We start from the raw sequence: 17,894 nt of genomic DNA on the forward strand, positions 1-17,894 counted from the left end.
TGTTTCCCTTGTTCTTAACAAGATTACTCAGACAGAGGTAAGCTGGTTATTTCCCAGGACCCTGCACGGCAGGAAAGAACACACACTGCTTTTTTGTTCAAAAGTCTTCATGTACAGGAAAGTAACACTTTATTCATCACAGTACAAACACACCTATCCAATTTTGAACCATTCTGAAGCAGGTCATTAAAGTCATATGAGATTTGACTCTGAGACAAGTACACACACATGAGCAATAGACTCCTACTGTACTAGAAGTCAACTCCCACATTTGCCTTCCAGTCTCACTTAAGGCTCACTTTCAGCATCTACTAGGACTTATTATTTATGGAATAGATTCCAGAGCCAGGGAACTCATATCCTGTAACTTGCATGGCATGCTCTCACAAAACAATCCATAAGCATTAAGTAAGCTGGTACATTTACGAATAAGAGATTTAACTACCTCATTAGTGTTCCAGCGGTGCCTCTCTTTCGGTAAACTTGAACATTTTGGTAGACATTCAAGCAGCTTCTTCGGTAAAAAGATTTTTACATGACTGCCATTGCTGTTCCCATGATCATCTAGAAAAAAAGAGGAGACACATGATGCACACACATTCACAGGAGAATGGGTGATTGCAACCAGGAGACTCAAGCAACTAAAAGACTTGGAAATCCCCCTGTCCAAAAAGAGCAATTTGCCATGGCAAGAAGACAAACAGTAGCTTTCTCTTGAAACTGCAACTTTATTTCAGAAATACAAACACAGTTTAATTATTTCTGGGTGCAAAGTTTTAGAAGAGCTTTGATGGATTTGGACACAAAGAGCCTGTGTGTGCTTACCTGTGCCTATTTTAGCTCATTATTTCCCTCAGTGGCAAATTTTACAAGCAATAGCAACAAAACACTGTAGAAGCTGTGACCACAGCGGCACGACCTGCCAGGGAAGTCATAAATGAAGTTCACACTTGACAGGATTTGCAAGTAAATAAGCACTGAGCCCCAGCACCTGCTATAATTTTGTCAAGCTGCAGCAGAAATGCAACTCAAGGTCTATTAGTTCATTTAAAACTAAAAGACGCCATACCTGATCAAACCCAGGTTACTTCTATTTCCATTCACAGCTCAGAAAGTAATTGTAGCTCTTCAACATAAGAGTGAGGAAGAGGGATGGAAATTTTACAACCTCACCATGCCCAAAGGTTTCAAAAGCAGAAATATTAAATAGTACAAAATTATTCTTTTTTATTGCTAAATATGTAGAAGGTTCATCAATTCCCCTTAAAAGACCTGCGTACCAAAAAGCCCTGTAATCCCACACCAGCCTGTAGCAGTAGCAACAGCATCACCTTGAAGATGTCTATCACCCTCTAACACCATCAAAAGAATCAGAGCACCCATGAAATGCATGTGTTTATCAACCAAATCAGTCCCCACAGGAAAGGGAATTGGAGCAGCAGCATAAGAGAGACGAGGCACAATGCAGAACTTTATCAGTTCTCCCTCCAAACACCGTATTTCTGTCGTCTTCCACCAGCCTCATGCATCCCATGACAGATCCTGGGCATTGCTAAACAAGCAGTACAGTTACTCACTGGCATTTTACCCTACAAAATTAATTTATAGTCATTTCCCACTTGCAAATGTACAGAAAAAGGATATTAACTTCATTTTACACATCTAATCATTTTATGTCATAAAACACATGCCAGCACTATGATAAAAACTCCTCTGCAATTTCGTACAACACAGACATTCCCTGTGACCTGCAGTGAACCCAACAGAGCCTGGCCCACGATCATTCTTAGAAATTACTCAGGAATTGTAGAGACTTCACACCAGCAGCCAGACATCCCTGGTATTCTTAAAGCTTGATTAGACTCTTGGATGTGTCAAGTTCAACAATATACATGCTGTTAAATCAACTGCTCGTGCAAGCCCAGCAGATGAGTTTACAAGATAAGCAGCGATGTGTATGATAAACGTGAGCTGCTCTGTAATTTATGAGTCCTGCGTGCTCCCTGAGTTACTGGGAACTTTACTGTGCAACTGTGTCAGATTAAATCAACAGGGCTGCCACTTCCCAACTTCTTTCTGGGTGAGGAGCAGCCAAGCAGGATCGATCTCTGCTGGACTGTTAAAGAAATCATGGAGAGGGTGCTCTCTGTTACGCCATTCCAGGATCTCTATTTGGATATTGAGTATTTCAGACCATGACTCTACAGGGCTTTTTGGCCACGTCCTTCTCCCCAGCCAATGCTGTGCACATATGACTGTCACCACTATTTTCCTGCACTTGGGCCACTCCAAGCCTCACAGACACCCAAGCTGTGATACCTGGGGTTATCCACAAAAATACAACTTGCCTGTGCTAAAGACCAGAGCCAGGCAAGGCCTGCCATGCCAGCAGCTCCCAGCCATTTCCAGATCCACCACCTAATGCAACCAGTGCTCAATTCACACTCCCTGCATTCATTTTACACCATTTCCATTTCTCATTCAAAACACTGCATTGCTCTACATTCAATTCATTAAGGCGCAAAGTATTTTACAGCACACATTATTGCTTTTATCAGCCAAACTACATCCCAGTTACATCTCATCAGCTTATTTTCCATGGGCACATTTTAATTGACATTAATTGTATTACTTCCCCTTACCTCCGTATCAGTCAAGCCCTCTATCACTCATTCCATTATTTTGCAGGGCTGGCAGACCTCTAATTATTCAGCTCGTTTTATTAACTTTCTTCCATTGTCATCAATTATCAGTATTATTAATCCAGAAAGTGCCTATGGATAATAGAGCCCTTTAAAATGTTTTGGTAGAAGTTGTCAGAACTTGCTGACGCTAAACCTTCCAACTCCCGTTGTTAGCATCTCCCACCTTCTGTTATTACAGCAATGGAAGGTCATTCTCACCATCCTGTAACACGACTACATCTCATGGATGCCTCCCTTTTCTGCATTTAGCAATGGCATTTCCTCACTCCAAAAAAATCCCCTGTGTGAAAAACAACTGCCTCCTGTCTCCATCCAACCAGTTTTTCATTATGGACTCCTCAAGCTGTGTGCTCAGAACAATATACAACCATCACGGTATGGGATGCAAATCCCAAATCCAGTGACCTCTAAACCAGGTCTGACCTTGGAAAAGGATGAAACCAGCCAACCAGCTATGAGGGTGAAGAACCCATAGATCCAAATGATGTACACACATTTGCCTTCAAACTTGCTTCTCAGCCCTCTGGAATCACAAAATGTATTTCTACAGGGAAGAAAGTCTGGGGAAGCTGGGAACAGAGAGGAAAGGAGGATTGCTCAGTCAGTGGCACTGAGGGTACTGGTGGAACAAGAATTCCCATTCTTCCACATGAACCACCCCTTTCCTGCTCCTGTTTCTCACAAATAACACCTTGACACCTTTAGGGAGGTGGAGCAAACCCCTCCCCAATGCTATCCCTTGGCTTGAATCAAAACTGCCATCGCTGGTGCAGCTGATGAGCCCATCCACCACCACAAGGCCTCCTGGTGAAGGCAGACAACAAGGGTCCACACTGCCCTGCAGCCCTGCTCATCCTGCAGAGCACCCAGCAGGCAAACTCCTCCGTTTATCACCAACTAAAATTTCCTCGGTAGCTAAAAACAGGAGCTGCAATCAGTGCTTCCCAGCACTGATTTGGTTTTACTGTGCAAATCCAGATTTTTACTTGAACTTTCTCCTCATTTATTTTTGCTACGGGTGCGACTAACAACACCAAGATCTGCAAATCCATCCAGTGTCAATAACAAGCGTCTGTGCAAGCAGGGCCACACTGGCACGGGGAGGATTTGCCAGTAAAGCTCTATCAACACGGGGGTTTTTAGTGCAGAGCTGGCCACAGCTCAAAAATGTTTCCCAAGGCAGGCACAGCCACAGCTGAGAACTCAAGTAAGGAAGCTACAGACTAAAATATAGCAGCCTACAATGTGTCCTGTTATAATTCAGGATGAAAATGCAAAATTTAAGTTCCATTAGCAATCTTCAAGATTACTTATTAGCAAACCAGAAACTCATGTAGAATTAAGAAAGTGTAAGTATTATAAAGTTCATGGAAAGTTCCACATTAATTATACCACATAAACCCTTCGTCATTTTATGGGTTTCTTCATGCTCCTTGCACTTTATCCTCCCAAGGGATGTACCATGGGCCATAAAACTTTAAAGTGCACAACAGCAAATCACAGAGAGTCTGTGCTCTACCCCCACTCTCCAAACAACCCCCTACCCCTTTTCTTTATCTTTAACTGATTCTTAAATCTTTGGTGGATTTAGATCTGCAGCCCCGTTAGCTACCACAGTTTTCCTACATAACGTGTAATTGGAAAATAAAGAAATCCTCAAAAGGATGTTGATCAGCTGCTGATGTGAAGACAGGTCTATACTGAAAATAAATAACACAAGTAAGCTATAAACTCACAAACACAAATTTTATAAACCTATAATTATGAAATAATAACTTAGGGTTGGCCATCTCCTTAAGTACCTCAAGAGAGGGAAGAGGTGTTTAAACATTACAAATGGGCACTTTAGTACAAAACAGTTTTTAGTAAAATCCCAATATCATTCTTATTTGGAAAAGAGACAGGCATCCAGTTGATCCCACCACCACTGACCACTGCAGTGGCAGAGCTATGGCCCTACAGTGTACAACTGGCACCACAAAAACAGTGCACAGAGGCTACCATAGTCACCCAGTCACTTGCTGATCTCCAGACCCAGACAAATCCAACAAACTCCATCTGGAAGAAATAAATGCAAAGCATGACTCCAGATCCAAACAACTGCAGGACTGCTATGCTATTTCTCTCAGTTAAACTTCAATCCTGGCATCTTCCATCCATAAACAAGCAGCAACAGAAGCAAATGCAACAGCTCTTGGTTTGTTTGCTAGAAATATTTGTATGATTACAGTAGTAAATCTCTTGGCAACAAAAGCAGATTTCTAAATATCAATCAAGGGTGGCTAAGAGAAGATAACCAGGTCCAGCTCTGCAGTGCTGCTGTCTCAGCAGGGCTCCGCTGGATGCCAGCACTCAGTCAGACACCGGCTGAGCAAACGCATTCCCAGTCCTCCAGCATGGGATGCAGCCTGGGGCTGAGGGGAGGACACAAGGAAAGACTAAGCAGTTCAGGCAAAGGTAAAAAATGTACAACAGGAGCAAGAGGCCAACACCAACCAGCACATGTATGGCCATGACTGCTGCCTGCATGGACTAAAACCCACAAAGGATGAGGAGGGGATCACAGGTATGGTGGCAGTCTGAAGGATGAGCAACAAAACAATTTTCCTCTAGAAGTTGCTGAATCTAGCCTTAGTGTCTTGGAATATTTGTGATAAATACTTTGTTGCTATGGCAAGCTCTACAAACAATTCTAAAACCATAAGAAACACAAATATAGCTAAAGCTGCTGTTGTGCATCACTGGCCCAGCTCTCCCCACAAGTAACGTGCTACTCCCAAGTCCCTTTGTCCTTTTCACATAGCAGAAAGTTTCTTGACATTTTATAACTAAATTCAGTGTGAACACCAATTAGGTAAAACTACAAATGGTGCGTTTTGGGGAAGAGCTGAGAGCCAAATTTTCCCTAATGAAGCCTACACACTGGCTGAGGGCTGGGTAACACAACCAGCTGTTTATTTCTCCTGCCATACGCTCAGCACCCTGCACAACACTTCCAATTCCACTTTCCCTCACCAGCAAAACAAGCTCCACCTTCCCTCTCCCACCCAGGCAGGTTCAAACACTTGCTAACGGAGCAAGAGGAGAATTCTTCACAGTCAGAAGGTACACACAAGGACCTACTCAAAAAGCAAACTTTGGGAGTGTTCAAACAGTGCAGTCACTTCAGCCTCTCCTTGCAGTTCCTCATGTTCATGCCTGACTTTCACTGCTTGGCTGTTAAATCTGACAAGCGCACCAGAACGATGAAAACACTGCTCACCATCACCAACAATACTTTGGTTGAGACATGTCATCAATTCCTTCACCATTGGTTTTCACTAAAATTGCATCATCAAATTAAATGGCAATGAATCCAAGGACTGGTGGATATTACTGGCCAGGTCTAGCAAAAAATAATCTTTACTGAGTTCCCAATACTACAGGTGTTCTCAACACTACAACGCATTTCTCAGAAGTCCTGAAGTATTGGCTAAAGCCAAGGCAATCACTTACTCTGACCCTACATGCTGGCAAGCCACCAGTCAAATATTTTCACTTCTTCCCTGTCAAACCACAAAGAGTTTGAGTTTGGAAACCTACCTGGAGAGCTGGCTGGGAAAACCCAAGTGTGTGAGGCAAGCAGAAGGACAGCAAGCACTCCATCTCCAATGAGAAGAGTTTGCTCCCGTTCACCCAGTGCCACAACTGCTACTCAGCACAGAGTGGTCCTTCAGCATTGCCCTGGGAGTAGGGCAGGTGCTGTACCCCAAAGGACTGGGGCTAAGACAGGCACCAGCACACACAGGCAAACCTGCCTTTCCAAATCCAGGGGGTTTAACCCAGCATTAACACAACACAAGGCTGCCAGGAGCCAAGGAAGGTGAAAACAGGACATAAAGTGAGGGGAGAAAACTACAAAGCAAAAACTCAGCAAGGTGTGGAAGCGGAATACCGAAGCTGCAGGAAGCTGCTGGAAGCACTGCATTTCTATTAACCAGACCAGTATTCTACAAGCACTCCACCCAGCCTTGCTTCACTCCCTGGCAATATTTGGGTTTGTTGGCTGGGGGCTTTTTCCCCTCAGACACATGTGGCTTATTGAAGCAGAGACAGAGGGACATTGGAAAAGAAAGGTCACATTCCAGCTCCCTCTTTCTGAAGCCTGTCTTGATAGAGGGAGGATAGCTACTGCCCCTTCCTCCAAAAACATCCACCTTTGTAAGGAGGTCTTCATAAGAACCATTTAAGACCACTACTAATGCAAGGGCAGCACTGAGTCTTTAAATACTGAATTTAAAGGTATCCATTTTAACTGTACTTCTACGTCATCATTCCACTACATCATTTTCTGATACAGAAAATTAAATCTGAGTTAATACATCTCCAGGAAGGTTTCCTACATATGTAGCTTTAAAATTGACAAAAATAAACCAAAAAACCTTTAAGTCAAAGTAATTGTGAAAAACATTAACAAGAAGAGATGCGGAATGAAATTTAAAAAAACAGAGTTTTAAATAAGCCCTAAGCCTCACATCAGGAATAACACTATTGTAACACCAAAAGTACTCAAAAAACTGACCTCACAAACATATAGTTCCTAATGTTTGGAAAAAGGGAATGAAGCCCACTCCCTAAACTTGTCCTGCTGGCTGACAGTCCACAAAGACGGTCTAGAAAGTTCACCAGGAGACAGTTTGCTTTCAGTTCTGACAACAGAAATTTTGGTAAAATCCCAGCGCTGAGATTCAGCAAAAATTCTTGGGCAAGGAGTGGACTGAGTCGAGCGTCAAATGCTGCCTCCTCCCCGCGACAGTCCGATCCTGCAGCACACAACCCCGGCCGTCAGCACACCGTAAGTTCAGGTTTGTTTAAGTAATAAAACCTTAGGTAACACTTCTACAGAGGAAAGTAAATATTTGCTGTTTAACAACCAAATCGGGGATGTTTTGTTTTCAAAAGGCTGTTGTTACCCAAATAGTCTATCCAAAGCCAATAACATCTGAGGTTCCACTTACCCTCTTCAGTCAGCCCACGCCACCAGCACCCTCAGGAGCTGCAGGGAGAAGCACCACCTCCTCCTGCCATCCCACCTATGACCCTGCCTCAGCTAACAGACAGAAAATTCAACAACCGCACATAACCGAACTCAGCGCACAACAAAATTCTGGGCCTCTGTGCCAGCGCACGCAAAACACTTGGGCACTACTCTCTGCAAAGCTCTTGGTTAGAGGTACCTGGCTGTGAGGACACAAAAAGGCTGTCCGTGTATATTCTTCCCGTCTTGAACTTTAAATTAGAAAAATAAAGATTTTAAGAGGACACCTCCCTTAACACCCTCCGATCAAGTTCAGAGCTGTCACAGTTGCCAAGATGGCACCGGCAAGGGTCAGTCCTCCCGGCTCAGCTCAGATGCACAAAACACAGCAGGAACTACAAAACCCACAAACCCTCTGCTGCAGGATGGCAAGAGCCGCTGGGTCACTGAACCAGCCTCATCCTGCCCGAGGAAACCAGAAAAGAGGGAACTCACCCGAGTTCTCCAAGCCGTGGAACTCTCTCCTGCAGCCAGGGGACAGCGGCGCCAGCCTCATTCCAAACCTCAACTCCCGCTGGGGATCTCCCGCTGCTCGGGAGGGCACAAGAAGCCCCGAGGGCAGCTCGCAGGGAGCTCCAAGGCCAGGCAGGTCTGCAGAGCCGTGTGCTGCTGCTCACAGGCTCGTCGCTGCTGCACCGCACTGGGGGGATGGAGCAGGCGGCTCCCCAATGAAAGCAGCGCTGCTCCGCAGCCGGCCCGCGAGCTGCCATTTACATCCGCTTTTAACTCATTGAAGTAACTAAAATCTAAAGCAACTTGTGCTCTCTCCTCCCAGCACCTGCACTACTGGTGAAACACTCTGCTTGAATCATGCCTTTAGAACTCCCATTTAAGTTTCTGACAGGTGGAGTTTAAGCTTAAGGAATGAATGGTTTATATGTCGTCTCCTTGAAAATCCACCGCAAAAGTAGGTCAGCGGGGGAGCAGCTCTGTGACTTCGTACGACAACACCCCGGGCGCCGGTGCCGAGCCGGGGTTGCTCCGCTCCCACCTCCGCGATGCTGCGGTGCCCTGCACGGGCACGGAGCGGAGACAGCGCCGGCCCTGCCAGCGGAGACGCCGGACGGCAGCGCCGGGCACAGCGGGTGTCTCGCTGGCAGCTCCTGCACAGCCCTACTCGAGAGCGAACACGGCTGCCGACCCATCTCCCCAGTAAAGACACACCTCACCCGCTCCCTGAAACCACGTACCAACACCAAACATGACAAAAGTTGCAGTAAATAACAAGCGGAAAGGACAAGTTACGTTGCCAGCAAGGAGCACTGACCTGCCTGGTCCGTAGAGCCGCAGCCTCACAGGGCTGAGCACACTGAAAGCTGGGCTTTACGGAGGAAAAATCCATCGTACGTTGGCACAGGAAGCTCGAAAAGTGATTCGAACCCGACTGTGCTTTGGTGACAACACTGTCACCCCCCAAGAGAACCAAAACGTCACAATCTGAGCCAGGAAGTCCAGGTGAACGCTCGCTCTCCTTGCACACACCCCTGTTAGCCAGGTGGCATTTCACTGCTTCAGTGCAGTTAATCATGTACTTCAACGCAAGTGAGAAAAGAATGAAGCCCGACGTTTTCCAGACCAAAGGAAAGATCGAACTAATGGATTTGGGAGCATCAAAGAGATTAGTAAAAGATGAAGCCAACAACACTCAAAATCACCTCTACTACTTAAATTTTAAATTTTTGCAGAGCCTTTGAATTTCACGGCGCAATCAAAACTCAAACCTATGCCCAGAGGGGCTCTACAGCCGCCAAGAAACAACGCAAAAAATATATTCCCAAAGCAATTCAAGAAAAAAATCCAGACAAAAGGTGGGATAAGAACCCTTGTATTCTACGAAGGGGTTTCCCAGTAAAGAATGCAAATGGGTTCCAAGCAAGGATGTACATCTGCTGTGGCAGATAAAGAAAAAAAAAAAGAACAAACCTATTACTTACTACTAAACACCGTCCCTTGAAGTGCCCAACTACAACCAGGCCAATCTCTGGGGTGCCGGCATAATCAACCGGATTTAGGCAGGGGATGTGAACTGTCCTCTGCTCTCTCCTCCCGCCCCTGTAAGATGGAGGCGCCGACACCGGTACCGGCCGCGACCACCCGGCCGCCAGGGTCCGGGGTGGCACCACTGCCCGAGCCAACCGGGAGAAACTTATCTGAAATAACGCGAAATATCCAACCCGCCTCCCGCCGAACCCGGGCCACGGCCCCGCTCCCGCCGGGCCGGGGGCAGGAGCGGCGGCGGAGCGGCGCTTCCCCCTTGCGGACGCGCCGGGCCCGCTCCCGCCGCTCCGGCAACTTTCGGCCCCAGTCGGGAGCCCCGGGGCCCCCAGCGGGGCCGGGCCCGCACCGCGCTCACCTTCGCGCCTGCCGCTCCGCCCGCCCCCGGCCCGCCCGCGGCGCGGAGGCCCCGGTCTGGCGGGGCCGTGGCCAAGGCCACCCAGCTTCCGACGGGCGCGCGCCCGCGAGGCACGTGCACCGCCGCCGCGGGGGGGGTGGCGGGGGCGGCCCGGCCCGGCCGTGGCGAGCGCCGGCCCCGCGCCGGCCGCGCCGCCGGGGCCTCCATGTTGGCGGCGGGCGGGCACGTGCCGGCGGGCGGCGGGAGGCGGGACCGTGCCCGGCCCGGCCCGGCTCGGCCGCCGCGGCCCCCGCGCCACGCGGCCTTCCTGCCGCACATGGCCCGCCCGCCGGCCCGACCCGGCCCGGCCCCGCGGGGGCGCCGCCGCCGCAAACTTCGCGTCGCGCGGCCCGGCCTGTGCCGCCGCCACCGCCCCGCGGCGGGGCCGTGGCGGGAGGCGGGGGCGGCCCGGCGGGCAGGCCCGGCGCGGGGCCCGGCGCGGGAGGGGGCGGCCCGGCCGCGTTCTCACCTTCCGGCTTGTTTTCGGCGGCCATTTCCCCTCCGCGCGCCACATCCTCCTCCGCCTCCTCGCGACCGGGACCAGGCGCGCGCCGCCTCCTCCCGCGCCGCCGCCGGCCCGGCCGCCCCGCGCGCACCGCGCACGCCCCGGGCCGCCCATTGGTCAATCCGCCGCACTGACATCCCCGGCGTCCAATCGCGGCAGGCCGGGGGCGGGTCCCCGGAGGGGATGGGCACGATGGACACCGCGCCCCACCAATGGCAGTGCGGCAGCGCTTCAGTGGCACGCGCCTCAGCCATTCAGCGGCGGCGCTGGGCGGGCGGGCGGGGGCAGGACAGAACGCGTGATCGACGGCCGCAGCAGCCACTGGAAAGCCGAGAGCGCGTAACTGACAGCCGCCGGAGCCAATCGTTCCGCGGGGGAGACGGGACTAAGTGGCTGACGCACGGCACCGCGCGCGCCGGCGGCCAACGAGCAGCGCCGTCCGCTAGAATGACGGCACCCTGCACCAATGGGGTGCGCAGCCCGGCCGGCCGGCCGCGGCCCCGGCCCCGCCCATTGGCTGCGCGCGGCCCCGGCGGGCACCGCCCCCCCCGCGCCCGGTGACCCCAAACAAAGGCGGCGATTGGCGCGGCCGCCAGTCCCCGCCCGGCGGGGCCGCCCCGCCCCGTGCACCGGAGCCGAGGCTACACCGAGAGAGCGAAATTACCCCCGCCGGGATGCCCCGGGGCCGTTTTGTAAGAGGCGCCACCCGAGCCCCGTGTTTGTCACCGCCCTCAGTAACGCCGGTGCCGAACCGGCGTGTCCGGGTCAGAGGGTCTGCCCGGGTGTGCTGGTCCCAGCGCTTCCCGGAGGGACGGACGTGCCGAGCCCCTAGAGCGGAGAAGAACCCTCGGGCAGGGAGCAGCCCCCGGGCTCTACCCCCTTTCTTTGTAGCAGACGAAGCCCGGAGCTGTTGCCCTGCCCTCACCGGCGGCCCCGAGGCTGCAAAGGTTATTTCCCCATTTTTCAGTACTGCTGAATATTCGGGGTGCTGTAGGCCCTCTTCCACGGTGCAGAGCACGATGCTGGGGTGAAACAGGCGTTCTTGGCACTGTGCAGGGAGATGAGGATTTGTGATTTGTGGAGAGAACCAAGTTATGGTGGCCAAGGAGATGTTAAAGGTTTGAGAGAGTCCTGCCCATCCCTCGGACAGTTTGTGAGACAGTGTCAGATCCCACCAGCGTACAATGCACAGGGCCGGGGGGTTGTGAAGGAGCTCCCACGACATCCAAAGAAATCAGTGTCCTTCTCAAAGCTGACGTGGCCCAAGGAGTGAAATGTTCTGGCCTGGCTGAGTCTGCCCCATCTCCGTCAGAACTTGATGAGCACGGACACTTCAGCCTCCTCGAGCAGAGCCCTGCAGAACTGGACCACAGCTAATGCCTGCACAATGCAAACCAAGACTGCAACGGTTGTTTCCTTTGATGTGTGTGACTAAACACACAAAAAGGATATTTTCTCTTAGATCCTCCTGGGAGCAGAACTTCTTTAAAAAGACCTGTTGGTGCTTTGGCTTTGCTAAGGACCGAAGCTGTTTCCAAGCCCAGACGAAAGGAGGATGGTGTGATGGGCCTCTTCTAAGACAGAAGAAAGGAAAATTCCTTTTTCCTATTTTCAGCAGCTGCTAATCTCGTGGAGCGTGAAAGGCACATTGATGAAGAGGCTTCAGAATGACAGGCTCACTCCCGACGGTCAGAAAGCTCATCTGGTACAGTGTCCTATAAATACCCACAAATACTAATGCAGCCACAGGATCAGCTAAGACAGTTGTTTCCTTCAGCACTTCAAAATATGCTGGAAATGGAAACTTTTCTAGCTGCCACACGGGCAAAGAGCTACCATTTTCTTGATGAATTCTAGGGAATTTATGTCTCTCCTTGGTTCTTCTTCAAGACAATCCATATGCTTAGCAGAGACACGAGGTAGCCATACAGTTGTTGTACTTCATAGTTTGCATTATAGCAAAAGATAGTATCAGACTAACAGAGGCATCTCTTGGTGCTGAAGGACAGGAAGCAATCTCCAGATGCAAATCACAGACCTTTGGTTGATGCCTCATGGAGATGTGGAGGGCCAGTCCATGCTGAATTCCTCCCCAGAGTTCCCCTCAGAGAGGCAGGTGCTGGAGCCCCTGTGGACAGACCTGCTTTGCCTCCTCTTCTTCAGCGAGAAATGGTTTAGCCAAGGAGCAGTGTTTCTGCCCTGGGCCAGCTCACCTCCAGCCCCTCCAACATCATGCTGGCATTCTCAGACAGCTTGAGTTTCCATGTGGGTATCCAGGCAAAACCAAGTAATGAAAAGAGATGAGAGAAATTATGGGACCAACACAGCTCCTCTGATTGACACAGCTCCTCACTGGTACCAAACACAGAGATGATGGAGAGCTGTTGGGTTTGTTTTTGAGCCCCCATGCTCCTGGCAGGAACTCAGGCTGCTCCCCACAAACAAACAGCAATTGCTGGCACAAAGAGCCTTCCTGTTCTTGCCAGGGAAAATGGCACAACCGTTCATTCCAGTCCCAAGCCTCGCTGCAGTATTCAGTGACACCCTTTGGACAGGTAACCATGGGGACTCTACATGGGTCACATCACCCTGAATCACCCACAAACTAAATGAAATGCCAAGTCAGCTCTGTGCACACACAGGTGTACGTCTGTCTCTTCCCTCCAAGGCTTGAGCAGTTCCTTCTGCACTTCTGTGGCTCATTAAAGAACAAGGTCCATGCTCTGAGGGACAAGGTTGTTCAGGACAGTGCCTGCCTTCTCCTGGCCTGCACAGCCTGGGAGCATAGGAAGTGCTGCTGCACTAGTTGGGAACAGCTCTGCTGCCAGGACTAACACAATCCCCCTGACTCCACAGCAGTGTGTACCCTGCTCATGTGTCTTTGGGAGCACTAACTGGCTTTCTAGATCCTTCCTAGTCTGTAAAGACAATGAGATTTTGTGTGGATGAGGATTAATAAAGCATTTTAAAGGGTTACTGAAGCAGTGTATGAACTCTGCTCCATCTAGCTAATGAACCCATTCTCCTCCTCAACATGAGGTTTTCTACCAGGAGACACAAACCCCTAGTGAACTGAATCTCCCACACCTGAAATTATCTGATGTTAGGTGTCATTCTGTACACACAGGTTACTACAGCAGTGTGACCTGTGTAATACCAGAGATACTCAACAGGGATTTTTTCATCCAGCATGCCAGCAAAGCCCCAAATATTTTAATTTAATTCCTGTGCAATAAAATGATAAGAAAGAAGCCATTTGAATTGAAGTGCTGCTGGTATCTTTGAAGTTTCCTAGCTCCCACTGTTTAAAACTCAGTCCAATTGCTATTAAGGCACAGAGGTACTGAACTGCACAACACTCCATGCATGGATGGTGTGGGATAAACTTGCTCACTCTTACCTTTCCAGGGGCACCCGCACAGAGCAACCTCCAGCTGATAAGCAGCAAGACAGGAGATGTGCCAGGAGTTTGTGCAGTCTGAATCATGAATAATTTTTTATCAGCACACTGATAAAAGCTGCTGCTATGCTGGTGATTGGTGTCTGGGTTGGTTGCATTAAAAAGGAGGTGAAATAGCAAGTTCTTTTAAAATTCTTAATTGTCAATCTGTGGCAGATGTGGGTCTGGCTTGGTTAATTGGGTTAATGTGATGATTTGGTGATCATATTGAGCTATATGCAGAAGTAAAAGTGTTAAGAATATATTCAAATATCCTGTTACGGATATTCAGCACATCACCGTTGCTATGGCAAGCAGCACAAAGGAAAACAGTTCAGACAGGTTTAATAGCCATAATGGCAATGTTGGAACCCCATTTCTTGTGAATTGTTTGCACAAAGTTACTTCATGATTTAGAAGCAAGGAATACCAAGTGTTTTCACAAAAACACTCTCAGAAGTGTGAGAGGAGATGATTAGAAAAAAACCTCACATGATAGAAATGAAATGCTTTTGCCCTTTTTACTCTCTCCACATACAGAATCTAAAGGTGCTTCTTCTAGGTGTTATTCCAGGAATAAACCCAAGACTTAACTAAGACAATGTGTGTGGACAAATGCACCTCTTAAAACATATCACTGGATTTGTGATGTACAACTGCCAAAAACAGGTAAATATTCCAAAACATGCACTTGTTTCAAAAGGATCTCCTAAGAAGTATACTCCACCTAACGCTCCACCATGCAAGTAACTTGTCCAATAATGTGTGGGGAAGTTGAAGGGAATATACATTACCAGGAACTAAGGATACTGGACTGAGAATGGACAAAAGCACATACTCCCCTAGCAGGAGGTTGAGTTCAATCACTTTCTACACAATGGGCTTTGGGTCCATCATTCTCTCCATTCCTTCTGCAGTTCTGAGCCCATTTGTTTCCCTCAGAAATACAAAGGCTACACTCAAATCACCTCTAGTTAAATTCTGCTGGCTACAGGAAATATATCCCAGGCTAAAATGAAGTACAACTCCAAAATCCCAGCCCCTTTAATGGAGTCTTTGAGGAAGTGGTTTTGCTGTGCAAAGCTCCATATAGAGTTTACAGATATTTAAACCAGTAGCCTCAACACAAAACACAGCATTTATCTGTTTAACCAAGAACAGGATCAACAACAGTTGTTCTACAGGAACACCAGCTCCACATGGGAATCCCATGGGGTTGCTGTGCTGGAGCCTCAGTCATCCCAGTACAGGACTGACAGAGTTGCCAAGGACCAGCCTTTGCTGCAGGCAGCAGGGCCAGAGAACAACTGGCCCACCATGCCCTACACATTGCCCCTGCAGCCCTTGGCCTTTGCTCTCTGAGGTCTGCCTTCACTTTGCTCCCAGCACCCCAGTAGCACTAAGAATGTAACAATCATTTTGCCCTAATATACACCCATAAGCCAGTCAGAGGAGAAAAAAATGAAATATGAGGTAAATTAAAGCTTCCAACTAAGGGGATTTACCAGTAAGTCACCATAAAATTCAGATAATTTATTTTTTCAATTCTGCAGCAACTTTCTCCAATTCATTTGGATTAGCTATTAGAAATTATGTCTCAAAAATTAAAGAAAATGTCTATTGACCACTATATCAAATTCTAATTTTAGCCAGGGAAAAAAAGAATAATTAGGCTGTGATTTACTCTGGTAGTCAACTTACATTAACAATTTTCCCCCATGTTTATGTAATTCTGGCAAAATCAAATAATATATACAGTGCTCATAAACGCTGGGCTAGATTTAGTAAGGACAATTTCCTACACTACATCCAGGACATTTCTCTTTGCTTTCTTTTCTAATAAGACAATTGAGTTGTTCTGTGTGAGGAGGGAATATGATTGTCATGCGTGGCCTCCTCGGTTGGAATTTTAGTGGAGTCTTCAAAGAGGGTCATGGAAGGATTAGTTTTTTAATTTTTTTTTTAAGCTGTCATCCTCTTGTAACTGTATAGCGTGCCTGCTCTCCAGGAATGGTTTATTCCACATCCTAACCCTTCTTCCCAGGGAGAAAGTATAAATCCTGCAAACTCTCAGTGCCAGAAGCCATCATGCAGTGTTGGCTCTGCAGTGGATGCACAGCTCTCAGCTCAGCACAAGTGAGTTTGGGACTGGATCTCCAGCCACAGCTGGAACAAATGGGGAAGGATGTTTAAGATCCCTAAAGTTATACTCCTAAAGTTGTGTTCCTGCTTTTAAACAAGTATCTTTTCCAGCTCCTCTACAATTGGACTGCTACCTACATTAATTGAATAAATAGGGATCTGGGAGCCAAACCAGTCACCAAGGTATGAAAGTGTCAGCCTCAGGCACTGAGAACAGAAGAAAGAGTAATGAAAGACAACAGAGGAAGAACAACAGGAGAGCCAAAGGAAGTAGAACTGGTGATGGTAACAGAGGCAGAAGGTGCTCAAAGTCACATGGATTCCAGAATTAGAAGCCAGCAGCAAATTCAAATTTACCTGAGTCAGTTTGCTCAGATGGCACCGCCCCAACACTGCCCTTTGCCCAAAAACCCATCCTGGCACTTCTGAACCAAGTCTGTCCTGTGATTTCCTCAGGGAGCATCATTAACACACAGAGCACTCAAGCTTTCAATTAAAACGCATCATTGCTGAAAGCATTATCCCAAATCTTTAAAGGACTCCATCCCGACTGGGCTCTGCCATGTTATAAATTCACAATGAGAAGGAACTTCCCTGACTTTTCCTATCATTATTTATGAATGGGTAAACCAAATGGAAGAGTAATTCCAGTGTTACAAACTAGAGTCACTCGTGCTTTGCTCCGTGGCACCATGGCAGAGCAGCTGCTCCGGTTCTCTCAGGGTGGTGTAACGGTGCCTTATCACACAAACCTTTCTGCTCTGTCAACAAGGGTACACAACACTCCTTATAAACAAAAATGATTAGTTTAATATTTTCTCACTAGTTTTAGCCACAGAGCAGTTTCTTTCCAGGTCTGCCTAAACCTCATCTAACCTTTAAGACTATTCTTTCCCATGTGACCCATGAGAGTTGCACGAAATGAGAAATATATCCAAAGAGTAGCTGCAGAAAATATACAGGAATAACTCGTTTTCATTGAGATGTGTTCATTTCTGAGTTCTGACTTTCCCCTGAACTTCCTCCCCTGAAGTACTGGAACAATAATACCAGTACAATAATACTTTTTCTCCTGAAGTGGAGTAAATCAGTTCCTCACTCTCAGTAGTGAAGTGAAAATTAAGATGAAAAGGAGCACAGAATGCAGAAAACCCCTATTACTCCAGAATAATACAATTTGCTGCTGATCCTCAGTTGGTAAGACAGGCACGTCAATTATTTACAGAATTCAGAGTGTGAAATATGAAGTATTTCAGCCTGGGACACCAAGAAGGTAAAACCAGGAACACAATCCTGTCAGCACTGGCAGACAAGGACAGAATAGGCAAGCACAGAATATTTCTACACAGATTACCCTTTTTATTGAACTACAAATTGTAAAAGGTCTCTGTGAAGTGCCACTTTCAGTGTTAAGTGAGCTACATCTTCCTTTTGACAGTGTCAGTCTGTATTTAATGTTTATTTAACATTTGTCTAAAGGGCCATCTCTGCCAGGGAAACAACGTACAGTAAGTTAGCCTAACTTCACCTGAATATTTACAGGAAGCCCAGGATCTTCTCCTGGATCTGTGCTTATGTCCTTCACCAGGCTGTCACACACACTGTAAAACCTGCTCCACATGACCAAACTTTGC

The 17,894-nt window shown here is 48.1% G+C and overlaps 1 protein-coding gene across 8 annotated transcripts in view; it reads right to left on the minus strand.

Moving 5' to 3' along the window:
- Nucleotides 1–17,894, minus strand: part of CAMTA1 (calmodulin binding transcription activator 1) — a 235,568-nt gene that overhangs the window by 211,396 nt on the left and 6,278 nt on the right. For 6 of the 8 annotated variants that reach the window (XM_033079399.2, XM_033079396.2, XM_042779950.1 and 3 more), the window contains one exon: nt 446–564. In XM_033079399.2, coding sequence (XP_032935290.1) covers nt 446–564 — 119 coding nt within the window. Of the gene's footprint in view, nt 1–445; nt 565–10,643; nt 10,748–17,894 lie in introns of those variants that run through there. The other 2 variants (XM_042779951.1, XM_042779952.1) reach the window with 2 other exon arrangements.

This window comes from Catharus ustulatus, chromosome 24 (genome assembly GCF_009819885.2).
Source record: "Catharus ustulatus isolate bCatUst1 chromosome 24, bCatUst1.pri.v2, whole genome shotgun sequence".
NCBI lineage: Eukaryota > Metazoa > Chordata > Aves > Passeriformes > Turdidae > Catharus > Catharus ustulatus.